At 45.1% G+C, this 24,243-nt stretch overlaps 1 protein-coding gene across 2 annotated transcripts; it reads left to right on the top strand.

Annotated features, from left to right (window-relative positions):
• The first annotated feature begins 1,043 nt into the window (after positions 1 to 1,043).
• On the top strand, positions 1,044 to 21,917 carry MAPK7 (mitogen-activated protein kinase 7). Of its 2 annotated transcripts, none has more exons than XM_034419848.3 (7): positions 1,044 to 1,195; positions 3,685 to 3,907; positions 9,100 to 9,265; positions 12,778 to 13,913; positions 15,795 to 16,717; positions 18,964 to 19,091; positions 21,228 to 21,917. In XM_034419848.3, exons 2-7 carry the CDS (start codon positions 3,688 to 3,690, stop codon positions 21,379 to 21,381), a joined length of 2,727 nt encoding a protein of 908 aa, XP_034275739.1. In that variant the 5' UTR covers positions 1,044 to 1,195; positions 3,685 to 3,687; the 3' UTR covers positions 21,382 to 21,917. The 2 variants fall into 2 exon arrangements, with proteins under 2 accessions (XP_034275739.1, XP_034275740.1); XM_034419849.3 differs by lacking the exon at positions 1,044 to 1,195 and adding an exon at positions 1,897 to 2,099.
• Positions 21,918 to 24,243: the final 2,326 nt, after the last annotated feature.

The following is a 24,243-nucleotide window of genomic DNA, read 5'->3' as shown; positions in this document are numbered from 1 at the left end:
AAAGGGTGTTGGACAATTCCTATTGTGTCTTAAGAGGCTGCTTCTATTCCTACCATTCTACCTTTGTTTGGACTTTGCTGCCTGCCGTGTTTCAAAATATCCTATCTTCAATGGATTTCTTCCTGGATTGTTTGCTTTGCTTATGAATAGTGCTATCTAGATACTTGGCTTCTTTCAATAAGCTCTTTCTCTATAAAGTGCTGACATCTGCTGTGGGCTATTAAGAAAAGTGGGGGTGCCTCAAAAAAAAAACATGTTCTCTATTTCTCCCTTTGGAAAAATACAATATTATGCCTTTTTAATATTTCCCAAAATATTTCATTCTTCTGGTGGTGGGTAGGTTCCAGCTTTCTACAATCAGAAGATCGAAAAATAGCGTTTCTTGTCCTAGGAGGACGAGAGACTTAAGCTAAATTGTATGTGAGGGATATATAAATTATATGGACATCTGTTGATTATATGTAGATTACGTTAGGCACACGCATAATTTAAATAAAAACCAGCTTTATTTTGCTAAAACAATTTAAGTAGCAAAAAAACAAAAACAAAAAAAAACAGCAAAAATATAAGGACTTTTCCGATGTGCTTTTGTTTCATTGTAAACATCTCTACTTAATCTGCAAGCAACTCATTTATGAATCACTGCATGTATCTCTGGACTTCCATCTGCTGAATAACTGAGGCTGTATATTTCTCTTTCCAACTTCGAAAGAGCGGGGGCGGGGGGAGAATGGCGCCTCCGATTCGTTTCGCCAGGCGTTCCCTTCGCAGCAGCCCACAACAATAGCGGGCTGAAGGGCAACAGGTGAAGCTCCCGCCCTCCACGTAAGGCTAACAGAATGGCTCCACTCGAATGTTAATATTATTTCATTCCCTCTCTCATTGGTTCCCTCGCTTTTTTTTTTTTCCTCCGCGCTCTCCGATTGGCTCTCCGAAACGGGCGAGGCGGGGCGTTTCATTTTGTTTCAAGAAAAAGGTAGCAATCTCGGAGCGCTTTCGTCCTCGTGGCCACGCCCGCCCTGCGCTTTGATTGGCTGAGGAGCACTCGGAGCCGTAACATCCGGGCACTCTCTTAAACCAGCCGGGCGAGCCATCATCTTTACCACCACCACCAGGGAGTAGCGGACCAGAGAGGGAACCGCCCCTGTTTGTCCACCTCCCGAGACCTTCGGCGCCTGGTCTCGCATCTTGGCAGGTGGGGAGCCTCTTTCTCCCGCGCGTTCCTTCCTATCCTCATTAGGGGGAGACGGTTCCAGCTGGAAAGAGGTTGGGCAGGGATAGAATTTTCTCTTTGCATTGCAGCCTCTCCAGCTCATCATCTGCCCCCTCCCCGTCGGCAGCCCCTTCCCCTCCTTCTTATTCTCCTCCCCATCCCTGCTTTGCCCCATTGGCCACAATCAGCTTGGCCACTGTGCCCCCCAGCCCCTCCCCATAAGACCCCGCCCCACCCCAATTACTGTCATTGTCCGAGAGGTCAGCATGGGTTGGGTCTCCCTTCATTCTTTGTCCTGTTTTTTTGGGTGGGGGGAGGCAGGGAATGTGGCTGATCCGAAATCACTCGGGAGAGTTTTTAGGTGCACTGGGTGGATTTGAACTTGGGATTTCCCAATCTTGAGCAAGTGCCTTAACTACCGTAACCAAACTGACTCCCTTCCTACAAAGACACATTTTTCCTTTTTCTTGCTTTATAAAATCGGTTAGTGTCACTTTCCCTTTTTTCTCCAGATCCAACCCAGCTTGCTTCTTAAAGCTCACTCTGTCCTGAGAACTGATTTGGGAGGGGGGAACTGAGAACTATTCTTTCTCTTCTCTGAAATCTCTGTGATAGCTATGTTTTGATTGATAGGAGGACAACTCCATGCTTCCCTCCCCATAATAGATTCTTCTTAATTTCAGGCTGGCAGATTAAACTGCCATTCTGTCCTATTTTATTTTCCCAGTCAGAGGGGACGTAAACTGAAGACTACTCGCTGATTGCCTTAACGGTAACAGAGTTGGAAGGGACCTTGGAGGACATCTAGTCCAACCCCCTGCTCATGCAGGAGACCTATACTAGGGATTCGAACCGCCGAACTTTCCGATCGACAAGCTCAGCATAGGTGGGGTCTCCCTTCATTCTTTGTCCTGTTGGGGTGGGAGAGGGAATGAGGCTGATCCGAAGTCTTTCAGGCGAGTTTTTAGGGCTCAGGGTGGATTAAAAAGGAACTTTGCTTTCACCTTCTCTCCTCAAGCTTTGTATCCATCTTTCTTTCTACAGTACTTTATACAGTGCAGTACTTTATTACAAGATGCTCAGTAGGTTGAATTATCTTGCAAGTAACTTGAGTTTGTCACAAATAATTTGGACACTCGCTTTTGTGCAAGATTGCTGATTGTCATCTTCTCCTAATTATATCTCTCCTTTTGTGCTTTTTTAAAAAAGTTGTGGCTCATCCATTACAATCTGCATAGCTAACTAATTGAGGTCAATTACAGAGGGGCAGGGGAGAAACAATTGATGGACTACATTCAATTTTATGTTTCATCTATTGATATAGCACACTCATATTTTGCCTGTCATTCTGCCCATCATTCCAAATTTTGCAACTGTAAAGCCTATAAAATAATATAGTCATTGAGTATTTCAGGGGAAACTAGTCCGAGATTTGAAATGCTGTACCGAATACCAGCACTTTCAGCTTGTGTTTAAATTCTAACAAGGTTGGCACATATTTGAAAGCTGGTATGTCTTGAAGCCCATCTACAATCACTGAGGACTCAGAGATGGAGAATAGCATTTCTGGATAAAAATGTTTAGTAATAGATTCTGAAACCACAAACAAATTAAAACAACAAGAACAAAGACTTTTTAATCCAAAGAATAGATAAGAATTTTTTCTTTGTGTGCCTTCAAGTCAGTCTTGACTTCTGACCCACACTTGAACTAGTTCCTTCAATTTTTTTGGCAAGATCTTTGGAAATGATTTTCCCTTGCCTTCTGCCTAGGACTGAGAAGGAGTGACTGGACCAAGGTCATTCACCAGCTTTGGCAACTGGACTTTCCTGTTTTTCTTTTGAAGACTTTCATTTCTCATCCAAGAAGCTTCTTCAGCTCTGACTGGATGGTGGGGAATGGAAGGATTTATACATCTTGCAGAGAGCTAGTTATTTGCATCCTTTTAGAGAGTCCTTGACGCCACTTGGAGGTTTATTTATGTCCTTAGGGTCACTTGACCAGCTGTTTGCAAGGAGTATAAATCCTTCCATTCCCTACCATCTAGTCAGAACTGAAGAAGTTTCTTGGATGAGAAGTGAAAGTCTTCAAAAGAAAAAAAAACAAGAAAAGTCCAGTTGCCTCCTGAAAAAAAGGCAACTGATGACGTGGGACAACCATGATGTGAATGATTGAGAATCTCCATAGACCTTAATTAAACTGGTTCTCTGGTAAGGCATATGTATCTCTAGTTGGCCCTAAATCCATTCATTGTTCATCATCTGCTAAATTCTATTGCTATCTTGGTTTTCCATGGGTGTAACTTGGGTGCCACATAATGTTTTAAGGCTTGCCTTTTGTGTTCATCTGCTACATTTCCTGTAGCAATGATGAGAATAGAAAGCATTGGACAGTAATCTGTTGGAACATTTGGCCTGGGCAGCAGGATTTCATAATTCACATTTGTCTCTTTGTGTGTGTTTATGTGGCAGACCATGGCTGAACCACCAGTGGAAGATGAGGGCGAGGAAGCATCTCAAAGTCAACCCAAGCAGGAGTCCACCCATCAGGCCACGGTGGCAGCGAAGAACTTAGCCATTTTGAAGGCCCGGTCATTTGACGTCACCTTCGAAGTGGGAGATGAGTATGAAGTCATTGAAACAATTGGCACCGGAGCTTACGGTGTGGTGAGCTCAGCAAGGCGCAAAGACACAGGTGTGTAAGTTGGAGAGCTTCACACTGCTCTCTGCTAGGTGGCTGTTAAGAACTTGTTCCTCTCCTGCATAGAGGTGGAGCGTAGAGGAATTCTCCTTGACTAGAAGTGTGTATCAACATATTTCCTGCTGTTCTCTGTGAGGTATTTTCCGCCAAGTTTGGGTTTAGTACCCTGAAATATTAATGCATATTGGTAGTCCTCATTTAGCCACTGCCTCGTACAGCCACCATTTGCATTTATGATTGTGATGAAAAAGTAACTATGCAGCCAAGCTTCGCACTTATGATCTTAGCAGGCTTGTAAAACTGAAGGAAAACTGAAGTAAGATCATATCATAAGCGCAGAAACGGTTTCACTTAACTGCCTTGCTTAATGATGAATTGTCAATTCCGGGGCTGTGACAATTCTCCGTAGCCAACTGGTTATGGTCAACTTGCCCCAGGACAACTCACAGCTCACTGTGGGACAATTCAACAATTCAATTATTTAAAATAATTTTTAAAATATTTTAATTTTTATCATTCACATTTTATTTTGTCCCTCCTTTGGCATCCTTTCTTTAATGATTCTGTTCCACCATATCTTTGATATTAATTTAATTCTTGTCCCATGTCGAGTTGGCCGTGGTGAGTTGGCTGTAATGAGTTGGCTGTAATGAGTTGTCGTTCCCTCTGATTCCAGTTATGGCTACTAAACTAGGACTACCTATAATTTACTCATAGAATATATTTTATGTATTAATATTGAAACAGGTAACAAACTATACAGATTAACGAGCCATTATTATTGGGCTTTTCTCCTACTTTTTAAATATATATATTTATTGGAACAACTCAAGACAGTCATCATACCTAATACTCCTGCTTCCTGTTTTCCCCACCACAACAATCCTTTGCAGTGAATTCATTCACTTAATGACTGTTGCATTCACATAACAGGCAGTGGCATTCGCTTAACCAACACCCCCCCCACACACCCATTTTTTTCCCACCACAAGAGAGAGAGAGACTGACTGGTCCAAAATTACTTACTTGTCTTTCATGCCTAAAGTAGGACTAGAATTCATAGCCTCCTGGTGATTGGCCCAAAGCCATCCAGCAGGCTTTCATGCCTAAGGCGGGACTAGAACTCACAATGTTCTGGTGATTGGCCCAAAGTCACCCAACCAACTTTCAGACCTAAAGTGGAACTATAACTCACAATCTCCTGATTCTAGGCTACCCCCTCTTCCCCTTGATGTTTTAAAGTCTATGCTGCTGGGTATGCATCTTATCAATATACTAGCTGGACGCCTGTGCTTTGCTACGAAACTATGAGCTCGGGCTTGATAAATTGACACTTGCAGCCTGAAACTTAGTGTAGTATGTGTAACTCCGTAGCATCAGAGTGTGTTAATATAAAGCAACTGGCAGTTGGAACAGAGTGGGAGGGAGAGTAGAATGTCCCAGCCCGCAGCATCCATTGGTAACATCTGGTTAGCATCCTATCAGTGTGTGAGAGAGTTGAGGGGTGTTTGGAAACTCAAACAGTATTTGCTGTGTGAGCAAGAAGGAGAGAGGAAGGAGGCTGGGCGTGGCTTAGCTCAACTCTTCTGTAGCAAAGCTGCTTGCTGCTGTGAAAGTAAAACTGAAAGTGAAACTCCTCTGCTTGTGTTTTGCATTTGGAACAGATTTCTTTTCAGGTGGGGAGGAGCAGGGGTGAAATGCTCCTGGTTTGGACCGGATCGTCTGATCCGGTAGCGATGGCGGCAGGTGGTTTGGCGAACCAGTAGCAAAAATCCCTGGCCCCCCCAAATGTCCAGCTGAGCCGCGCGATCATTAAAGGCTTTTTTTTTTTACTTTTAAAAGCATTTTTTCTACAACCTCTTTGGCCGAAAAAATTGGATCGTCAGAGGCTTTTAAAAGCATTTTTTTCTGCAACCTCAAGGTTGTAGAAAAAATGTTTTTAAAAGTTAAAAAAAAATAGTTTACCACGCCCACCCAGTCACATTTCCCCCCATTAAGCCACGCCCACAGAACTGGTAGTAACAAATTTTACATTTCACCACTGGGTAGGGGGAGTACAACTCCTTAGCATCAGAGCGTGTTAATCATAATATAGAAAATATTAATGCTTTGATGGTCATTTCGAAAAATCCTTTCTTAGTGAGCACCTTGAAGCCAAGAGGAACATACGTGGCAAATTTCAAGTTTGTAGGCTTTACAGTTCTGGTGATTTCGTGATTAATGCTTGAGTGGTTTTCGCTTATATATATATAGATTGATAATGACACTGCTTTAAAGGAAGGATTTCCTGCCTGGGCCATGCATTTTCTGTTAAGACAAAATCCTTCCGAATGCTTTTGTTTGTGCCACGTTCAAACTTGATGCCTGGATCGAAGCCAGTCTTTCCTGACTACAGTTTCAAAATTCTTCCTCATGCTGGCTTGGGATTTTAGGAAATATAATTCCAAAGGCACTGATTGATGCCAGCCAGGGAAGGCTTGCCAGAGTCTGGGAAATAGGGACATTTAGTTTTATATATTGCACTGAGATGCAGAGCAGACCATTGGCATAAGGGCCCACAGAAATGCCAATGCCAATGCCAAAGTATTTAGGCTAGCTTCAGAAACTCTCTGAATAAAGGAATAATGTAGTTGTTTACTTTGGTTCATCTTGTTGTACAGCTAGTCCTTTACTTATGACTGTAACAGAGCTCGGAATTTCCATTGTAAGTCATGACGGTCATAAGTCAAGGCATCCACATGATTGGATCTGAATTTATGGAGGGTTTTTTTTTGTGTGTGTGTGGTAGTTAAGTGAATGCCATTGCTGCTATGTGGATGCAACAGTCATTAAGTAAATCAGTATATTCCTATGAGTGATAAGTCACATGGCTATAAATTGTGGTCATGTGACTAGGATAGACTGCAGGTGAGCCAGTTGTCAAGTGCCTGAAATGCGTGTGTATGTGTGTGCGGCGTGTACCTGTTGGAACTCTGGAACCAGGTGCTATAGCTTTTGGTTGTCTATTGTAATTTTGAATGATTGCTAACGGACCAGGCATAACTTGAGGACTACCTGTATGAATTCGAACCCATATATGTGTGATTCATTTGTAAACAGTGGTTAAGGAAAGGTGTGAGTTAACTGGTTGGATCTGTGAAATAACTTAGTTTGGAAAGTGAATTACCTGTTTTTGGGATTCATGCAGTACAGTGTAATAATATACATTGATTGAATAGGCTGAATTCCCAAAGATGCTGTTATGATGACATAAATATATTAAAAATAAAGATGTGTCAGATCCCTAAAAGTGATACTGCCGTTCAATTGGAGGAAGGGGGAGAGACTTGGATTCTATTTACTAGCATGACCTGTGTCAACAGATATTTTACAACCTATATCCTGGCGCCAAAGAGGCCTGAGATTCCCTTTACCTGAAGGAATTTATATGGTAGCCATGTGGGTTGCCTCACTTTAAAGCATACTAGTGGGAATGCATGTTTGTTCGGGTTCTCAGAGGAAATTGTAAAGAAAACAGCTTCACACTTGTGTATTGGCTAAAATCTGCATTCTGACTTAAAGGGAGGGGTCTCTATTGCTTTAATCCTACTTGCCTTGCCTAAGGGTATTCAGATTGTGCTTTAGCTGGATGGCTTTCACTTCTGCTTAATAAAAGAATCCTTTTGAACAACCACATTTCAAGAGTTCGTGCTTTTTTAAGTTGGAAGGAGAGGCGATCCTTACCAGATGTATCTAACTTTCCTGACAGTCAGAACAACTAATCAGTGGAACGACTTGCCTCCAGAAGTTGCAAATGCTCCAACATTGGCAGTTTTTAAGAAGAGATTAGACAATCACTTGTCTGAAATGGTATAGGGCAGGGGTGTCAAACGGGTGGCCTGCGGGCCAGATATGTCATGTACAGGCCACCCCCACCCCAGCTCTGTGAAGGGAAAAACCGTTGCGATACATCACGTGACAACAATGTGATGCTGTGAGTTTGACACCTGTAGTATAGGGTTTCCTGCCTGAGCAGGGGGTTGGACTAGAAGACCTCCAAGGTCCTGTAGGAAGTTAGCACCCACCCCTCTCCTGGAAGAGTGAAATATTTTAGGAAATATGAAAAAGGCAGAATATTATATTTCCCTGGGATAAGCATGTTTTGAAGCAGCTCCCACCTTCCTGCCCCCCACCCTTTGTCAATGGGCCATTAAGGCTTGGGCCAGTCTATTCTACATAACAAAGATCTACCTCCTTCAGGCAGAGCCATAGTAGGAATTGCGAAAGATAGGATTAGCCCTCTACACAATAGCAACAGAAACTAACACAATGGGACCCATCTAGACGAGGCTCACCACATGGCACCTGGGAAGATTGCATCAGCCAGCAAGACCCCCACCCCCTGGGAGTCTGACAACCAATCAGGATACTCTTTCGGGGCCCCAAGAAATGCAGAGCCAGAGAGAGCATAAAAACCCGAGGATTTACTGTATCTGCCCCTTTTCTGTTCAGGAACTCAAGCCATGTGATCCTGTCCACCATTAAACCATCTTTCCAAGCAGTCTCCATGTTTCCAGTGTCTGTTTTCCCCACTTGGAGCAGAACCCAGAAGGATGTTTCTTCCAACAGTCCCTCTTAACTATTCTATTCTATTCTATTCTATTCTATTCTATTCTATTCTATTCTATTCTATTCTATTCTATTCTATTCTATTCTATTCCATTCCATTCCATTCCATTCCATTCCATTCCATTCCATTCCTGCACTTTAATAATATTCACGTTAGATCAATATTATATTTTGTTTTATTTTTTCTATTGTATTTTTAAATTTTTTAAAGACATTTTTGTTTCTAAAACACTTTTAATGCATTCCCCCCTCCCCTATTTGAGAATGTGTCTGTTGTAATTATTTTGGCATTTTTTCTCCTTTTTCTTTTTTCTTTTTGTTAGTACTTTAAAAGGAAAATAAATAAATAAATACAAGTTGCACTAAGAAACCACTCCTCAGATCCTCTCTCCGATAAAAGCCATTAGATTTAACAGCATATAACCAATTAACAAAACAAAGCAAAACCCATCCAGTGGTTGTCAAATATGCATCTAAGAACTTTTAGAGTGACATACCTGTGAACAAGAAACAAATTTGTGATTTGGAGAATGTGAGAGATAACACACCTCATCTCTTTCCTGTTTTCCACTTATCAGGCCAGCAGGTGGCGATAAAGAAGATCCCGAATGCCTTTGACGTTGTGATGAATGCCAAGCGTACTCTCCGGGAACTTAAAATCTTGAAACATTTCAAGCACGACAACATCATTGCCATCAAGGATATCCTGAAACCTTCTGTGCCTTATGCTGAATTCAAGTCTGTGTAAGTATCTGTCTTAAAAGTTTGGTTAGGCTTGAGAAATACTAGCTGGTCCTAGCCATGCCTTCTAGCCCTGTCTGAAATTCCGGTAGTCTTTATGAGATAATAAATTAAAACAGTTCACCTCTTCTTGTAGAAACCTGATTAAATCAGTGTGAGCTCAGAAGGTGTTCTGCCCCAGCTACAGACCCCAAAGAATGCAGCACACACAAAGTCTGTACAAACCTTAGTTTACTAAATTAAATCAGTTTTTTTTTCAAACAAAGGCTGTTAATTAATTTTCTTAACAGCCTACAAGAATTCAAAGAATAAATAATCTTAATCTTACTATGGTTGGCAGAAAGCCCAGAAGCAATTTGCAGAGAACTAAGATCAAGGCACGAAGGAGAGTGAACGAAGTTGTTCCCTACAAATTGCTTCAGTCGGTATTCCTCCTTAAATAGGCTAAGGGAATGGCCAATTAGCCCCAAGCCTTACTTTCAAGGAGACCTCCTCCTGAGGAGCCACTCCTGCCTTTTGGCAGGTCTGCGTGCCCGTGCATCAAGAAAAGGCTCCTCCTCTTCACTTAAGGGAGCTTCTGGAGGTTCTGAAGGCCCTGGCTGAATCCCCGCCTCTGGCACCACATCTTCTCCAGTCTCCTCATTGTCCGACTCGAGTGCCAGCTGCACAGGCTGCTGGCGCAGCACCACACCAGCCTCCTCGCTGTCCGAATCAGTCACCAGCCGCACAGGCCGCGTACGAGCCACAACAGAAGGTTACACAAAGAGTCCTGAGGCCACAAGTTACCCATCTCTACTTTTGAAGGATTAGTTGACATCTTACTTAATTGTTTGTTTTATGTAGCTGCCCATCTTCAAGCAGGGGTGAAATGCTCCCGGATTGGACCAGATCACCCAATCCGGTAGTGATTTTTTCCTGTGGTTCGGCGATCCGGTAGCAATCGCCGCCCGGGTGTCATTACTTCCTGGTTTTAACCAGGAAGTAATGTTTTTTTACCTTCTGGGCATGCGCAGAAGGTTTTGCGCATGCGCAGAAGGTGTGCGCACGCATATAATGCAGGCGAGCAAAGTGTGCATGTGCGTGTGGAGCGTACGCTTCTGAACCAGTAAGGAAGGTAAGTAGATTTCACCTCCGTCTTCAAATGTATCACTTTGGTAAATGTCTGTGGAGGTTTTCAATCATCCAGGTCGTGGTTGTCCCAAAGCTTCTTTTTTCAAGAGGCAACTGGACTGTCTGGTTTTTCTTTGAAGACCTTTCGTTTCTAATCCAAGAACTGAAGAAGCTTCTTGGATGAGAAGTGAAACGTTTTCAAAGAAAAACCAAAAAGTCCAGTTGCCTCTTGAAAAAAGAAGCTTTGTGACATATGTCGGCTGGCGACCCCCAGGGGGAGAGCCTTCTCTGTGACGGCGCCCACCCTCTGGAACAACCTCCCCCCAGAGTTACGTATAATAACAGACCTCCGGATTTTTCGTCGGGCCCTGAAAACCTGTTTATTTCAACTAGCTGGGCTGGCTTGAGCTAAATTTTAAATTGATTTTAAATTGGGTTGTTTTAATTTACGGCCAAAATATTTAATTATTTTAATACTGTTTTTTAAATTTTGTATGCTCTGTTTTTACTTAGGCTGTGCACCGCCCTGAGTCCTATTTGGAGAAGGGCGGTATAGAAATTTAATTAATAAATAATAATAAATAAATAAATAATATGATTTTGGGTTTCTCATATTAAATATTTAAAAAAACCCAATTGTTTGTTTTATAAAGCTGCCCACCTTCAAGTATATGACTGGGTGTCTCACATCAAATATTAAAAACAATTAAAACACCAGTATTAACCTAAAGCAAAAATAATAACCTTGCTTGATGTCAGATCACAAATGCAATTTTGGCTAATTGACATGAAGGCTTCTTGAAATACTGAATGCTTGGGGAATTTGCTGCTTGATTTCCCCCCCCCCCCCCCCGGCATCATGTTCCCTGATCCTTTGGGACCATGACAGTTTCCAGTGGAAACATCTCTCCTGTTTCTCGAATAAGGTGAGATAATGTTAGTGATTGTCAGGAAGTTTAGAAATCCAGATTCAAATAATGATAGCTTGTTGGTTTTCCTTGGGTGACAAGTTGGTCTCTCTTGTCCTTACTTTCCAGGCTTATTGTGGATATTTTATTGACTTGGAAATAGCATGTATGACTTCTCAGTTCAAGGAAGTAGAATCAAAATGTACGAAGGTCACTTTTTATTCATTTATTTAAGAAAATATATATGGCCACCCTGCTCACTCAGAGTGACTTTGGCAGTTGATAAGGATAAAAGTTTAATACAAGAATAAGTGGGGACCAATCTTAGCTCCAGGTGGACGATGTTTCTCAGGGAGGGAGAAACTACAGAGAAGGCCCTTCATCTTGGTCCTGCTGGATGGACATCCTTAGGAGAGGGGACCCATAATGTCCCCTGCCTCCCTGCTCTGTTACGATTCTTTCACTCTCCATTTCCAAGTGGACAATCTTCTAGGTCAGCGGTCACCAACTGGTGGTCCATGGACCACGGGTGGTCTGCGAGAAAATTTTGGTGGTCCGCACCAAAAAATTATTTGCATTTCTTATATTGCACTAAATCAGGGGTCCTTCAACTACCGCCCCTGGGCCAGATATATGCAATGAACATTTGTGTTGCTGCAGAGAGTCTCCCTCTTCGGGGTCTTTTTGTGCAGGTCGGAAGGGGGCAGAAATTCCGACTTGGGGTCTGCTTTAGCCTCCTGGTGTGGGGCTTTGGGCGAAGGCTGGAGGGAAGTGCCGCTGGTGGCAGGGAGCCGGAGGGCCTTGTTCCAGTGGGACTGCATCATGGCCTGGAACTGGCTGACCATCTCAGCCCGCTGAGTCTCCAGGTGCCGGTACTTGCACTTCCGCAGGTCTTCCCTTTGCTTGGAAAGCCTATGCTAGTCCTCAGTGAGGTTCTTCTGCCGAGCCTCCTTCTCGATCAGATCCAGTTTGAACTGAGCTGTTTTGCCAACTTTCTCGTAGTGGCTGTACCACGACTGCTTCCTGTTGGGGTCCTAAGGAGCCCAGGCAGGCAGGCAAGGAATGGCTGGGAGGGGAGGGGCAAGTAGAGTACCCCTTGACATGAGTGACATCGAGTTGGCCATGCCCACCCAGTCACATGCCCACCTAGCCACGCCCACCGAGCTGGTCATTAGGCAGATCATATTAGTGGTCTGCGGGATTTTAAATTATGAATTTAGTGGTCCCTGCGGTCTGAAAGGTTGGTGACCCCTCTTCTAGGTAATCACATCAATATGTGATATGCACATCAACATATGTGCAGTGCTACCATTCGGCTCTTGAATAGCACACAGAGTTATTTTTACAACAACCCCCAACAAGGAAGGTGTTGCGTGCCTGCATACGAAGAGAGGAGAGGTCCAAGATTATTTGGCAAGTATTGTATGTGACTAATACTCCAAATTCACTCTTTCATTGTCTTATGCCCTTTCTTTCCCCCCCCCACCCCATTGGCAGCTATGTGGTGCTAGACTTAATGGAGAGTGACCTCCACCAGATTATCCATTCGTCACAGCCTCTCACCTTGGAGCATGTGCGCTACTTCCTCTACCAGCTCCTCCGAGGCCTTAAGTACATCCACTCGGCAAATGTCATCCACCGAGACCTCAAGCCCAGCAACCTACTGATCAATGAGAACTGTGAGCTGAAGATCGGTGACTTTGGGATGGCCCGAGGCCTCTGCACCAAGCCGGTTGAATACAAGTACTTCATGACGGAGTACGTGGCTACTCGCTGGTACAGAGCCCCAGAACTGATGTTGTCTCTGCACGAATACACACAGGCTATAGATATGTGGTCTGTAGGGTGCATTTTTGCAGAAATGCTCGGGCGGAAGCAGCTTTTCCCTGGGAAAAACTATATCCATCAACTGCAGCTGATTATCACCGTCCTGGGCACTCCTCCCGCCAAAGTGGTCCACTCCATTGGTGCTGACCGGGTGCGTGCCTACATCCAGAGTTTGCCGTCGCGCCAGCCAGTGCCATGGGACAGCCTCTACCAGAACGCCGACCGGAAGGCCTTGTCTTTGCTCTCCAAGATGCTTCGCTTTGACCCGCGCGAGCGCATCTCCGTAGTGGAGGCCTTGAACCACCCGTTCCTGTCTAAGTATCACGATCCGGACGACGAGCCGGATTGCGTCCCGGCTTTCGATTTTGACTTTGACAAACAGGTGCTTACGAAGGAACAAATCAAGGAGACCATTGTGGCGGAAATCAAGGACTTCCACGAACGCCGGGAAGGCATCCGGCGGCAGATCAGCTTCAAGCCTGCTCTTAGGCCAGCCATGGTGGATGGCGGGGTGGATGATGCTGCTAACCAGGCGTTGCTACTGCGCTGCAACGATATTGACATGCCCAGTGCTGGTTCTCCACGTGCCGATGATGATTATGCGATGGCCTCTCCCATGCCTTACCCAACGGAGACCATTGACTTCACCTCTCCTCTGGTGGCTTCCTCTGTCACACCGCCAGAAGTAAAGGCTGAGGTGGAGGCCCCAGTGGCCCCACCAAAGCGGGAAGGTGCCATCTCAGATGACACCAAGGCTGCTCTCAAAGCCCTCATCTTGCAATCTGCACTCCGCAATAAAAACAAAGGTAAAGTTTCTTCGGGTTTGGCCCTGGGAAGTGATATGACAGGCGTCAAGGTTGGAGGTAACCCAGTTCAGGGGTCCCCAACCTGTGGGCTGTGAGGGGTTTGCAACTGGGCCGCGGAAACGGACGGTGAGCATGTTCGCATGCACGCACCTCCTCACTTGCTTGAGCAGTGGGCGAGCATGCATGTATCATACTCCACTAAAGTGAGCGGCAGACACGCTTGTGGAAAGGAAGTTGTGTGTGCGTGCATGCTTTCTGGTCATTTGCACAGAAGCATCTCCTCCCCCCCACAGTCTGTAAAACCAGAAATGTTGAAGAATTCTACGTTATTTAACTTTCCTCTCTGATATACAGGTAGTCCTTGATTTATGACCACAATTGAGCCCCAATTTTCAAAACAGTTGATTTCCCCCGTTTTATTATATATATATATAATATATATATATATATAATATATATATATATATATATTTTGACTCAGTTGTGAAGCGAATGATGCAGTTATTAAGGGTAGCAAGAAAATCTGGCTTTCCTCATTGACTTTGCTTCTTGGAAGCCAGCTGGGAAAGTCACAAATAGTGGCGATATGATCCTGGGGCAGTGCAACTATCATAAATCCGTGCCAGTTGCACCTGAATTTTAATCACGTGATCCTGGGGAGGCTGCGGTGATTGTCAGTGTGAAAACGGGTCTCAAGTCACTTTTTTCAGTGCCATTGTAACTTCAAATGGTTTTTAAGTGAATGGTTTCAAGCAGGGGTGAAATCTAAAATTTATTACTACCGGTTCTGTGGGTGTGGCTTGGTGGTGGTGGGTAATGTGACTGAGTGGGGGTGGCCAATTTTTTTAAAAAATTTTAAAACAATTTTTTCTACAACCTCTTCGGTGAAGTACTGTTTCTCTGTGCACTTACTCTGCTGGTGGTAAACACAACAATATCCTTAACAAGCACTACCTGCATTCTTTTAGACTCTAGAAACCTGCTTTAAAAAGGACTTCACAGCAATTGTTAGTTTTCCAGGGTTCAGTATCCTGGATACCGTAAAATCATGATAATCTGTTAAAATCTGGTTAGAACCCAAGAAAATGCTTAGAAACCTTGGGGTAATCGGAGTGAAAGTATTTACTGCTTAAATACAGATAATCCTTGATTTACAACCACATTTGAGTCCCAGATTTCTGTTTCTAAGTGAGACAGTTGTTAAGTGAATTTTGCCCCATTTTACAAACTTTCTTGCCACAATTGTTAGGTGAATCACTGCAGTTGTTAAGTTAGCAACACGGTTGGTAAGTGAATCTGGCTTCCCCATCGACTTTGCTTATTGGAAGGTCACCAAAAGTGATCACATGACCTTGGGACACCGCCACTGTCATAAATATGAACCAGTCCATCTAAATTTTGATTATGTGAATGCTGCAACGGTCGTAAGTATGAAAAATGTTCGTAAGTCACTTTTTTCAGTGCTGTTGTAACTTTGTACAGTCACTAAACAAATGGTTGTAAGTCGAGAACTACCTGTAGTGATGACTATGGAGATTGTCAGTCATCCAGGTCATGGTTGTCCCAAATGTGCTTTTTTCAAGAGACAACTGGACTTTCTGATTTTTCTTTGAAGCCGTTTCACTTCTCATCTAAGAAGCTATTGTAAATCCTTCCATTCTCCATAATCCAGTCAGAGCTGAAGAAGCTTTCTGGATGAGAAGCGAAATACCTTCAAAGAAAAACCAGAAAGTCCAGTTGCCTCTTGAAAAAAAGCACCTGCAGTGATTCTAATCTGCAGTGCATGTGTTTTTTTAAAAAAAGTGTGGCCTTGATAATGTGCTTGCGGCACATTTTTGGATTCCTCCTTCACGAGTACCGTTGATTCCTTCTGTCCTGCAGATATACTTTCCTCTGTCTCAGAAACTCCTGATATCCGGCGACCGGTAACGGCGAAGGAACGCCAGCGTGAGAGGGAGGAGAAACGAAAGCGGCGCCAGGAACGGGCCAAGGAGCGAGAGAAACAGAAGAAGGAGAAGGAACGGGAGCACAAAGACATGCTGACTGAGAATGACCGGAACCTTCTGGAAAGGTGGACCAAGATGGTGGACCGCACCCAGAACAAGCCAATCCAAAATGGGTCTACGGTCCCACCCCAGAAAAACACAGCCAGTCATGCCCTGCCTTCAGTTCCTGCTGCCAAGCCTTTGCCCCCGCAGGCCCACGCATCGACCTGCGTCACTCCTGCCCCTTCTCGTAACACGCCGGCACCTTCTGAATTCCTTGCTTTCTCCGACAAAACGGCACCAGGCCTTGCCCCCAAGCTCACCCTTGTCCCGGTGGGGACCGAGCTAGCCTCGGTCCAGGCTTCCAATGCCAACGTTATTCGCTTTTTCCCAGCACAGACTGCCCCCTTTGTGGTGGCCACACCGGCTTGCCCCAAAGCTATCCCTGCCAAGTCTGAGTGCCTCTTAAACGTCAAATATGCCCCAAGCCAGATCTTCCAAGGCCCGTATGGAGTGACGGCTCTCAACGCTTGGCGTAGCGTTTCTCCACCTGAGAACTGGGCTGTGTCTGGACAACTGCCTGTTGATCAGCCTGAAGTGGCACCTGCCGGATCTTTGTCAGAACCGGTGGTCAATTTTGTGGCAAGAGCTGAGGCAGATCAGCCTCTGTTCCAGTCTGAGATAGGCAAGTCTGAACTTCCACCCCATGGACTGTCCACAGAAGAAACTAGAGGGTCAGTTCAGTCCCAGGTGGCGTCAGGACTACCTTCGGATTCCCCTGATATCAACGTGGTAACCCAGCAGCTGTCAAAATCTCAGGTAAAAGCCCTTGAGAGGCTCTTTTTTTTTTATTTAAAGTTTTGTATTAGTAATTCAAAATTAAAAACATTGGACATAAATATGACATCACTAGTCCCAAGCATCTTCCAACACTTTAAGTTAATACATAATATATTAAACATAGTATATTAATCATTTACACCTTATTCCTACACAATTATATGTCAACTTGCAAAGCTTTCTTATGGTCAGTCCAAACTTTGAACGGTCTCTGGCCTCCTTCTAGCAGGTGTCGCTAGGTCAACAGCGCCCATCTCACTGTGAACGCTTCCTTTTCCCACGCCGCCCATCGTCTTTCTGTGTTGGTGAGTTTGCGGGATGTGTAGGCACAAGGTTGTAGATTCCCTTGGCTGTTCTTTTGGAGTAGCACAGCCCCCACTGCCACATCGCTGGCATCTGCTAGAATTATGAAGGGTTGTTCGGGGTCAGGATGCTTTAAGACTGGTTCTTTTGCAAACATTTCTTTTAGTGTTTCGAATGCTTGTTGGCAGGTTAGGTCCCACTGTAGAGGTTGTCCTGGGTGGGGTTTTGTTGCTGGACTCCCTGTTTTTAGGAGGTCCGTCAGAGGTTTGGCAATTCTTGCAAAAGAGGGGATGAATTGTCTGTAGAAGTTTGCGAACCCCAGGAAGCTTTGCAGTTGTCTGCGGGTGCGAGGGAGTTGCCAGTTTAAAACTGATTGTACTTTGGCTGGGTCCATTTCTATCCCCTCGTTTGACACTTGGCAGCCTAAGTAGTCTAGTCGTGACTGGTGGAACTCGCATTTTGGTAGTTGGACATATAGGTTCACCCCCAACAGTTTTTCCAGCACTTGGCGGACGAGGGGTATGTGTTCGTCTATGGTTTCCGTGTAAATGAGAATGTCATCTAGGTAGACGAGGACCCCCTTATAGAGGTGCTCATGTAGAACCTCATTTATTAATTGCATGAACACCGCTGGGGCTCCCTGCAGTCCAAATGGCATCACCTTAAATTGGAAACTCCCTAGGGGGCATCTTTCAGAAACTTGACATTATACATATATATACCTATCTATACAATTCACATACATATTTCTCTATAATAACGTATATAATTCTAGTTTAACACCACACATTTGTCTCTTTGATATTAGGAGGCTTGGGTAAGTCAGCCTATTAATGTTTGTGCCCTTCCTACTGTATCCCTTACTATAATTCACAAGATTTGGGAGCCCTTGGCAACTCTCACGGCAAACTTAATGCCGTTTCTGCAGGATGCTTAATAGTTGAATTCCTACAATGTTTTGTGCAGGCTGCAGCAGAGTCCCTATGGAGTTGGGCAGCATAGAAATATGATTAATTAAATTAAATTAATTAAAGTTTTTCTTATGGAGCTTCTACAGATGAGCAAGAGTCTTTTTGCAGCCTGAGAAAGGAGCACAGTTTTTTTTATTGTGTGTGTCGGTCAACACAACGCCTTGAATAAAACTGTTTATTCTGGATCAGATCTGGAGAACATTAATTTTCTTCCACTCCCACTGAAAGGAATTTAGCAAGTTTAAATTTGTTTATTTCTCCGACTTCTGATCGTTGCTAAATGCAGCTGACTTCTTTGAACCTACCCTTCCCTTCCTCTCCTTTCCTTTTGTTTGCTAGTGTTTTCCTTTTCCTGTTGTGCTCCAGATGTGCTTTAACATCCATAATTTTCAAACAGTATATCCAAAAAAGACGCTGACCGAGGGGATCTCTCTTTAGGGTATCAGGTTGAGGAGATGGGTTTGCTCATGTTGCAAGGGACAGCTGAATAACTAGCTATTCATGCAGGAATAAGATTGTACGGAGAGTCCCTGGTCTTCCAATTATTGGTAAAGGTAAAGGTTCCCCTTGCACTTATGTCCTAGTCATTCCTGACTCTAGGGGGCGGTGTTCATCTCCGTTTTAAAGCTGAAGAGCCAGCACTATCCGAAGATGTCTCTGTGGTCATGTGGCCGGATGACTAAACGCCAGAGGTGCACGGAACACTGTTACCTCCCACCAAAGGTGGTCCCTATATTTCTACTTGCATTTTTTTACACTCTTTCGAACTGCTAGGTTGGCAGAAGCTGGGACAAGTAATGGGAGCTCACCCCATTACGCGGCACTAGGGATTCGAACCATTGAACTGCCGACCTTTCGATCGACCAGCTCAGCGTCTTAGCCACTGAGCTACCGCGTCCCTATCAAATTGTTGGTAGTCCTACATTAATTTCCTTTGGTTCTTCATTCCAGGTGGAAGATCTTTTGCCTCCTGTTTTCTCTGGAACACCCAAAGGCAGCGGTGCTGGTTATGGGGTTGGATTTGACCTGGAAGAATTCCTGAACCAGTCTTTCGACATGGTGGGGGAGAACAGAGAGAGGTGAGCGGTGTTTCTTGTATTCTGGTTGTTGGGGGCTTGGTGTGGAGAAGTTTGTGCCATGGAATCGGTGGAAGAGTACATGCATTCAGGGACAAATGTTTGCTTCTTGGTGGGCAGCAGGAAGTAACATAGCCCCCAAAGACGAAGAGGTTGTGTTTCTTCTTTTGGCTTTACCTGCCCTGATACCATTGAAAACAGGACAACATTCTTTTGATAGATGTAAGACAAGGAGGAGCGGTTTGGGCTCCATCAAAAGCTATTCTGCCCCAGCTACGGATCCCAAAGAACACAGCACATACAAACTCTGAACAAAACGTAGTTTACTCAAATAACGCAGTTTTAGCAAATGCCGGCTGTTAATACGCGTTCTTAACAGCCTGCCAGAATTCCACAGATAAGATAGTCAGAGTCTTACTGGAGTTGGCAGAAAGCACAAAAGCAAGGTTGCAGAGAAATCCCAAAACGATGATTAATGAACTAAAGTTGTTTTCTGCAGCTTGTTGCAAGCTGCGTACGGTCTTAAATAGGCTAAGGGAGTGGCCAACTAGCCCCAAGCCTTACTCTCGAGGAGACCTCCTCCTGAGGAACCACTCCTGCCTTTTGGCAGCTCTGCTTGCACGTGCATTGAGAAGAGGCTCCTCTTCTTCATCCTCTTCACTTAAAGGAGCCTCTGGAGGTTCTGAAGGTCCTGACTGGATCTCTGCCTCTGGCACCACATCTTTTTCAGCCTCCTTGCTGTCCGACTCGAGCGCTGGCTGCACAGGCTGCTGGTGCAGCAACACACCAGCCGCCTCCTCTTCGGGATCAGCAACAATCCGCGCAGGCCGCTGGCGGGCCACAATAGCTATGCTGCAGCAGCTACCACTAAATTTGATTTGCCTTCATGCCACGGAAAAGGATTTCATTTGGAGATACGGGTCCACAAACTTTTAAAACAGGGGGCCAATTCACGGTCCCTCAGACTGTTGTGGGGCCCCCAGACTGATTGGGTGGCCGCGGCTTGGTGGTCATGTGACTGGGTGGGTGTGGCCAGTTTAGCAATCCATTTTGCCAATTTAGCAGTCCATTAAACAATGCAATTGGGGGAAGAGCCAGGGAGGGCTCTGACGCCACCGTCTCCCGCATGCTCCTCTCCCTCCCTGTCGCCGCCCTGGCTGCAGTCTCAAAGATCAGAAGGGCCATGGTGGGAAGAGAAAAGGCAGCGAAAATTGCAAGAGCGAAGATCGGAGAGCAAAGCAAACGAGTGAACCTTCGGGTGCCAACTGGCCTCTTTATTCCCCCTCACTCCCGAAGCAGCAGGCCTCTGGAACGGCAGCAGAAACACATGTGGCTGTGAGAGGAAGAGAGGCTGGATGAGATCCAGACACTTTCTGGCTTCCCTTGTCCAAGAAGCATCAATACTTTCCCTTCTCTGCTAGTGACTGCCCCCTTCTCCCTCTCCCTCCTCGCTGCTGGGCGATCCAATGTGAAGAAGGGCGTGGCCATTAGCAGAGAGGGGAGAGTGTGAAGTTGGTGCTTCTGGGATGAGGGGAGCCAACCGCAGCTTCTCACCCACCCTCTGGCCTGGGAGCACGTGGCTGGGCCGGCGGCATCACCCCCTCTGCCAGCGGGGCCCCCCCACGCCCTTTGGCCTTACCTTTGCGGCAGCAGCAGTGCAGTGAGCGTCGAACCATTGAAATTAGCAGAACTTGGAAGCGTGGCTGGACGGTGGAAGATAATGGCAACGGCTGGAGGAGGGGCAATGTGGGTGGCACAGCCTTATGGTAGACGAGGCACCTCCTCCCCAGGGTCCCCGTCAGCCGGAAAAAGCCATCCATGTGGGGAGTGGCTGGGAGGAGAGGGGCAAGGGGTGGGGCTGAATCCTACCACTCCGCGGGCCGGATACATTGGGTTGGCAGGCTGTATCCGGCCCGCGGGCCGTAGTTTGAGGACTCCTGCTCTAGGATTTTATTTTGAATAGTTTCTCTCAACCTTGGCAACTGTAAAATGTGTGGACTTCAGCTCCCAGAATTCCCCAGCCATCATAGAGTTGCCGAGAAACACTGACCCGGATTATTTAGACTTCCGTATTGTTTGTCCATTGCTTTGTCGTCATCCCATCTCCTGGTCTCTCTTTCTTGTATTTCACTTTATTAGTCAAGGTGACTCCGCTCCACTCTCGGCCTCGCTTCTCGCTGATTGGTTGGAAGTCCATCGCATGAACCCTGCTGACATGGAGTCTCTCCAACAAGAACTGCAACTGGGCTCTCCCATGATCCTCTCTGACATTCCGGACCTGCAAGACGCATGAGAAGCCGAGATCCTGTTGGTCAACGTCTTCCTCTTCGGTCTTTCTTCTTTCTTTCTTTTAAAACTCTTGAGTGGATATGAAAGATCAAGGCGATTTGCCTTCTCAGTGACTTGGGTTGGAAATGTCACCACAGTGCCTGCGCATTTCTGTTGTTTTGCTTTACAGCAGAGGTGAATTGGGCTGATGTTTCAGACTGGAGGTCTTTTGCAATAAGAGTTGAAGTAGACTTGGTTCTACGCTGCCTTCTGTGGGCATGTTGAAAGACCACACACACACACACATACACACACACACACAAATCAGGAAAGGACTCTGTCAAAAACACTAAAAGGATGCATCATCTCTTTGCTTGGAAACAGGCATCCAGTCAGTTTCTTGCTTGACCCCACACTGTGTTTCCTTACCTCATGGCCGATAAAACACGGATAACATTTTCTGTTTAGAATATTGAAAGCTCTTCGAAAGGACTGAATTCATGTAAAACATGTTCTCCAGGTCTTTTAATAAAAGAAAGATGCACATAAGCATCAAATCCAGCCTTCCTCCATAGGCAACTCTTTTCAAATTGGTGCCCTCCGGATGTATCGGATTTCAGCTTCCCTAGTCTTCCCTTCAGTCCTCTCTTAGATATATGAGTAATCTTCAATTTACGACTGTGATTGATGCCCAGAGTTCTGTTGCTAAACGAAACATTTGCTAAGTGAATTTTGTTCCCCTTTTTACGACCTTTCTTGCCACAGGTGTTCAATGAATCACTGCAGTTGTTCAATTAGTAACATGGTTATTAAGTGAATCTGGCTTCCCCATTGATTTTGCATGTAAAAAGGTCACCCGGGGACGCAACAGCTGTCATAAATACGAGTCAGTTCCCACGCATCCAAATTTTGATCCTATGACCGTCGGCAACGGTCGTAAGTGTGAAAAACGGTCACGAGTCGCTTTTTTCAGTGCTGTTGTTACTTTAAATGATCACTAAGCAAACTGTCGTAAGTCAAGGATTACCCGTATTCTAAACTTCAGTCCTCCATAAAATATAGGAATCTGGCTGAGCGACTTGAGGGCAGTCGCTCTCTTTTCAGCCCAGGCCCACATCCTCAGGTGTTGGGAAAATAGGCAGGAGGCTGATGGATATCACTTTAAGTTGTATAAAATAAAGGCGTGATAAATCTAATAATTAAACAAATAGCCCTGTGGCTTCCTAGGGATAATGGAGGCTGAAGTTCATGTACATTTGGAAGGCACAGATGGGAAAAATTCCTTTTCATAGCATGTTTTGCCCTGCACTGTGAAACAGCTGGATTACAAACTTGTGGAAATAAATTGAATTAGGCCAGCGGGCCATCCAATCTCATATGCTGTATTCTGACCAGCTATACCTCTTCAAAATCTTGGGATAGAGGATTTTCCTGCATTTCTGAAAACTGGAAATACCAAGAGTGGAAGCTTCAGCCTTAAAACGCTTCAGGTTTTTGCTTTTCTGTTTATTGGTTATTACTTGTGGGTTGCCCAAAGTAACCTTCTGGAGAACTTTGGCAACGGCTACCTTCAGTAATGCTGTGAGGATGGGGCAGAAAGGCCCACAGATTCCAATGGAAAAGAGACATAAATGTCAAGGGCCTCACCTCAACGTGCCATATTGTCATGCAGAAGAAGCCTTGAAATTATGAGGGAGGGGTGGGAAGTCCATTAAATGTAGGTTTTTCTCCTTTGATGGTGTTGCAGTGACTATGATTGCCCTGAGGCGAGGCAGCCTTCTGCTTTTTAAGTGGAGATATGCAATGTTGATGGTGCCTACGCTCAAGGTTTTTGAAGACAGAGATTGTACAACTCTGTCTTCTGCTTTCTGTGTCAGATGTGACTGTCCTACCAATACATATAGTACTGTCTACTAAAGGAAGGGACCAATCCTCCCTCTAACTTACACAGTTTCTACCCCGCGTCTGCTGTACCAGGAGCCTTTTAAAGAGCCTTCTCTTTGTCCCAAGATAGCTGGACAATGCTTGTTTCCAGCATCCTGATTGCCATACCAATGTGCCTCCGGACAGTGGCCGTTTAACAGTGTCTCCATAAGGCTGGCGCTACCGTATCTTGTCTGCAGAAACCTGGGTGACCCTTAAGTGGCAGCAGGCAGGCAGTTTTGGTTCCTGTTTACTGTCATCTAGATATTTGAAGCCCAGCTATAATACTCCTGATAAGGTCTTTGTGAACACTCTGCATATTCAGCCTGGTGACTAACATGGCCTGCCACTTTAAACGTGTGTGTATGTATTTTGTCTATGTATATATGTGCCTGTATCTTTTATTTATAGAACCGCGTTGGCGCAGTGGTCAGAATGCAGTACTGCAGGCTACTTCTGCTGACTGCAGGCTGTCGCCAGCTCGATTCTCGCCGGCTCAAGGTTGACTCAGCCTTCCATCCTTTCGAGGTCGGTAAAATGAAGACCCAGATTGTTGGGAGCGAGATGCTGACTGTAAACTGCTTAGAGAGGGCTGGAAAGCACTGGGAAGCGGTATATAAGTCTATGTGCTATTGCTGTTGCTATCATATCAAATTGGGCAGACATGTTTCTGTTTTGGTATTGTCCGGTAGATAATGTTTTCCGTTAACAAAACCTGAATCTCTTTTAAGCTGCCATCTTACCAGCACAGGGGTTTCCTCTGTGCAAGACTGTGAGCCAGTATTTTGTGGAGCAGCCTGAATTTTCCTACACCTCCAGTGTGAAGTTGGGCTCACCTAATATAATTAAGCCATCCTGTGGTTTATTTGACTCTGGTTGTGGGAACGTGTTGCAGCTTATATACCATGGCTTAGCATGTTGAGCCAACTCATCGAATTGTATGTTAGGGTGTATTTTCCCCATC

This window comes from Pantherophis guttatus, chromosome 4, assembly GCF_059756535.1.
Source record: "Pantherophis guttatus breed Tessera chromosome 4, ASM5975653v1, whole genome shotgun sequence".
In the NCBI taxonomy this organism is placed as follows: Eukaryota; Metazoa; Chordata; class Lepidosauria; order Squamata; family Colubridae; genus Pantherophis; species Pantherophis guttatus.
This window is presented reverse-complemented; position numbering and strand designations above follow the sequence as displayed.

Excerpts from the sequence above, each read along its gene's own strand:
- MAPK7 (XM_034419848.3), top strand. The coding sequence starts at position 3,688 with ATGGCTGAACCACCAGTGGAAGATGAGGGCGAGGAAGCATCTCAAAGT. Across the intron at positions 9,266-12,777 it reads TATGCTGAATTCAAGTCTGT|CTATGTGGTGCTAGACTTAA; the intron begins GTAAGTATCTGT and ends CCCCATTGGCAG. Across the intron at positions 13,914-15,794 it reads ACTCCGCAATAAAAACAAAG|ATATACTTTCCTCTGTCTCA; the intron begins GTAAAGTTTCTT and ends TCTGTCCTGCAG.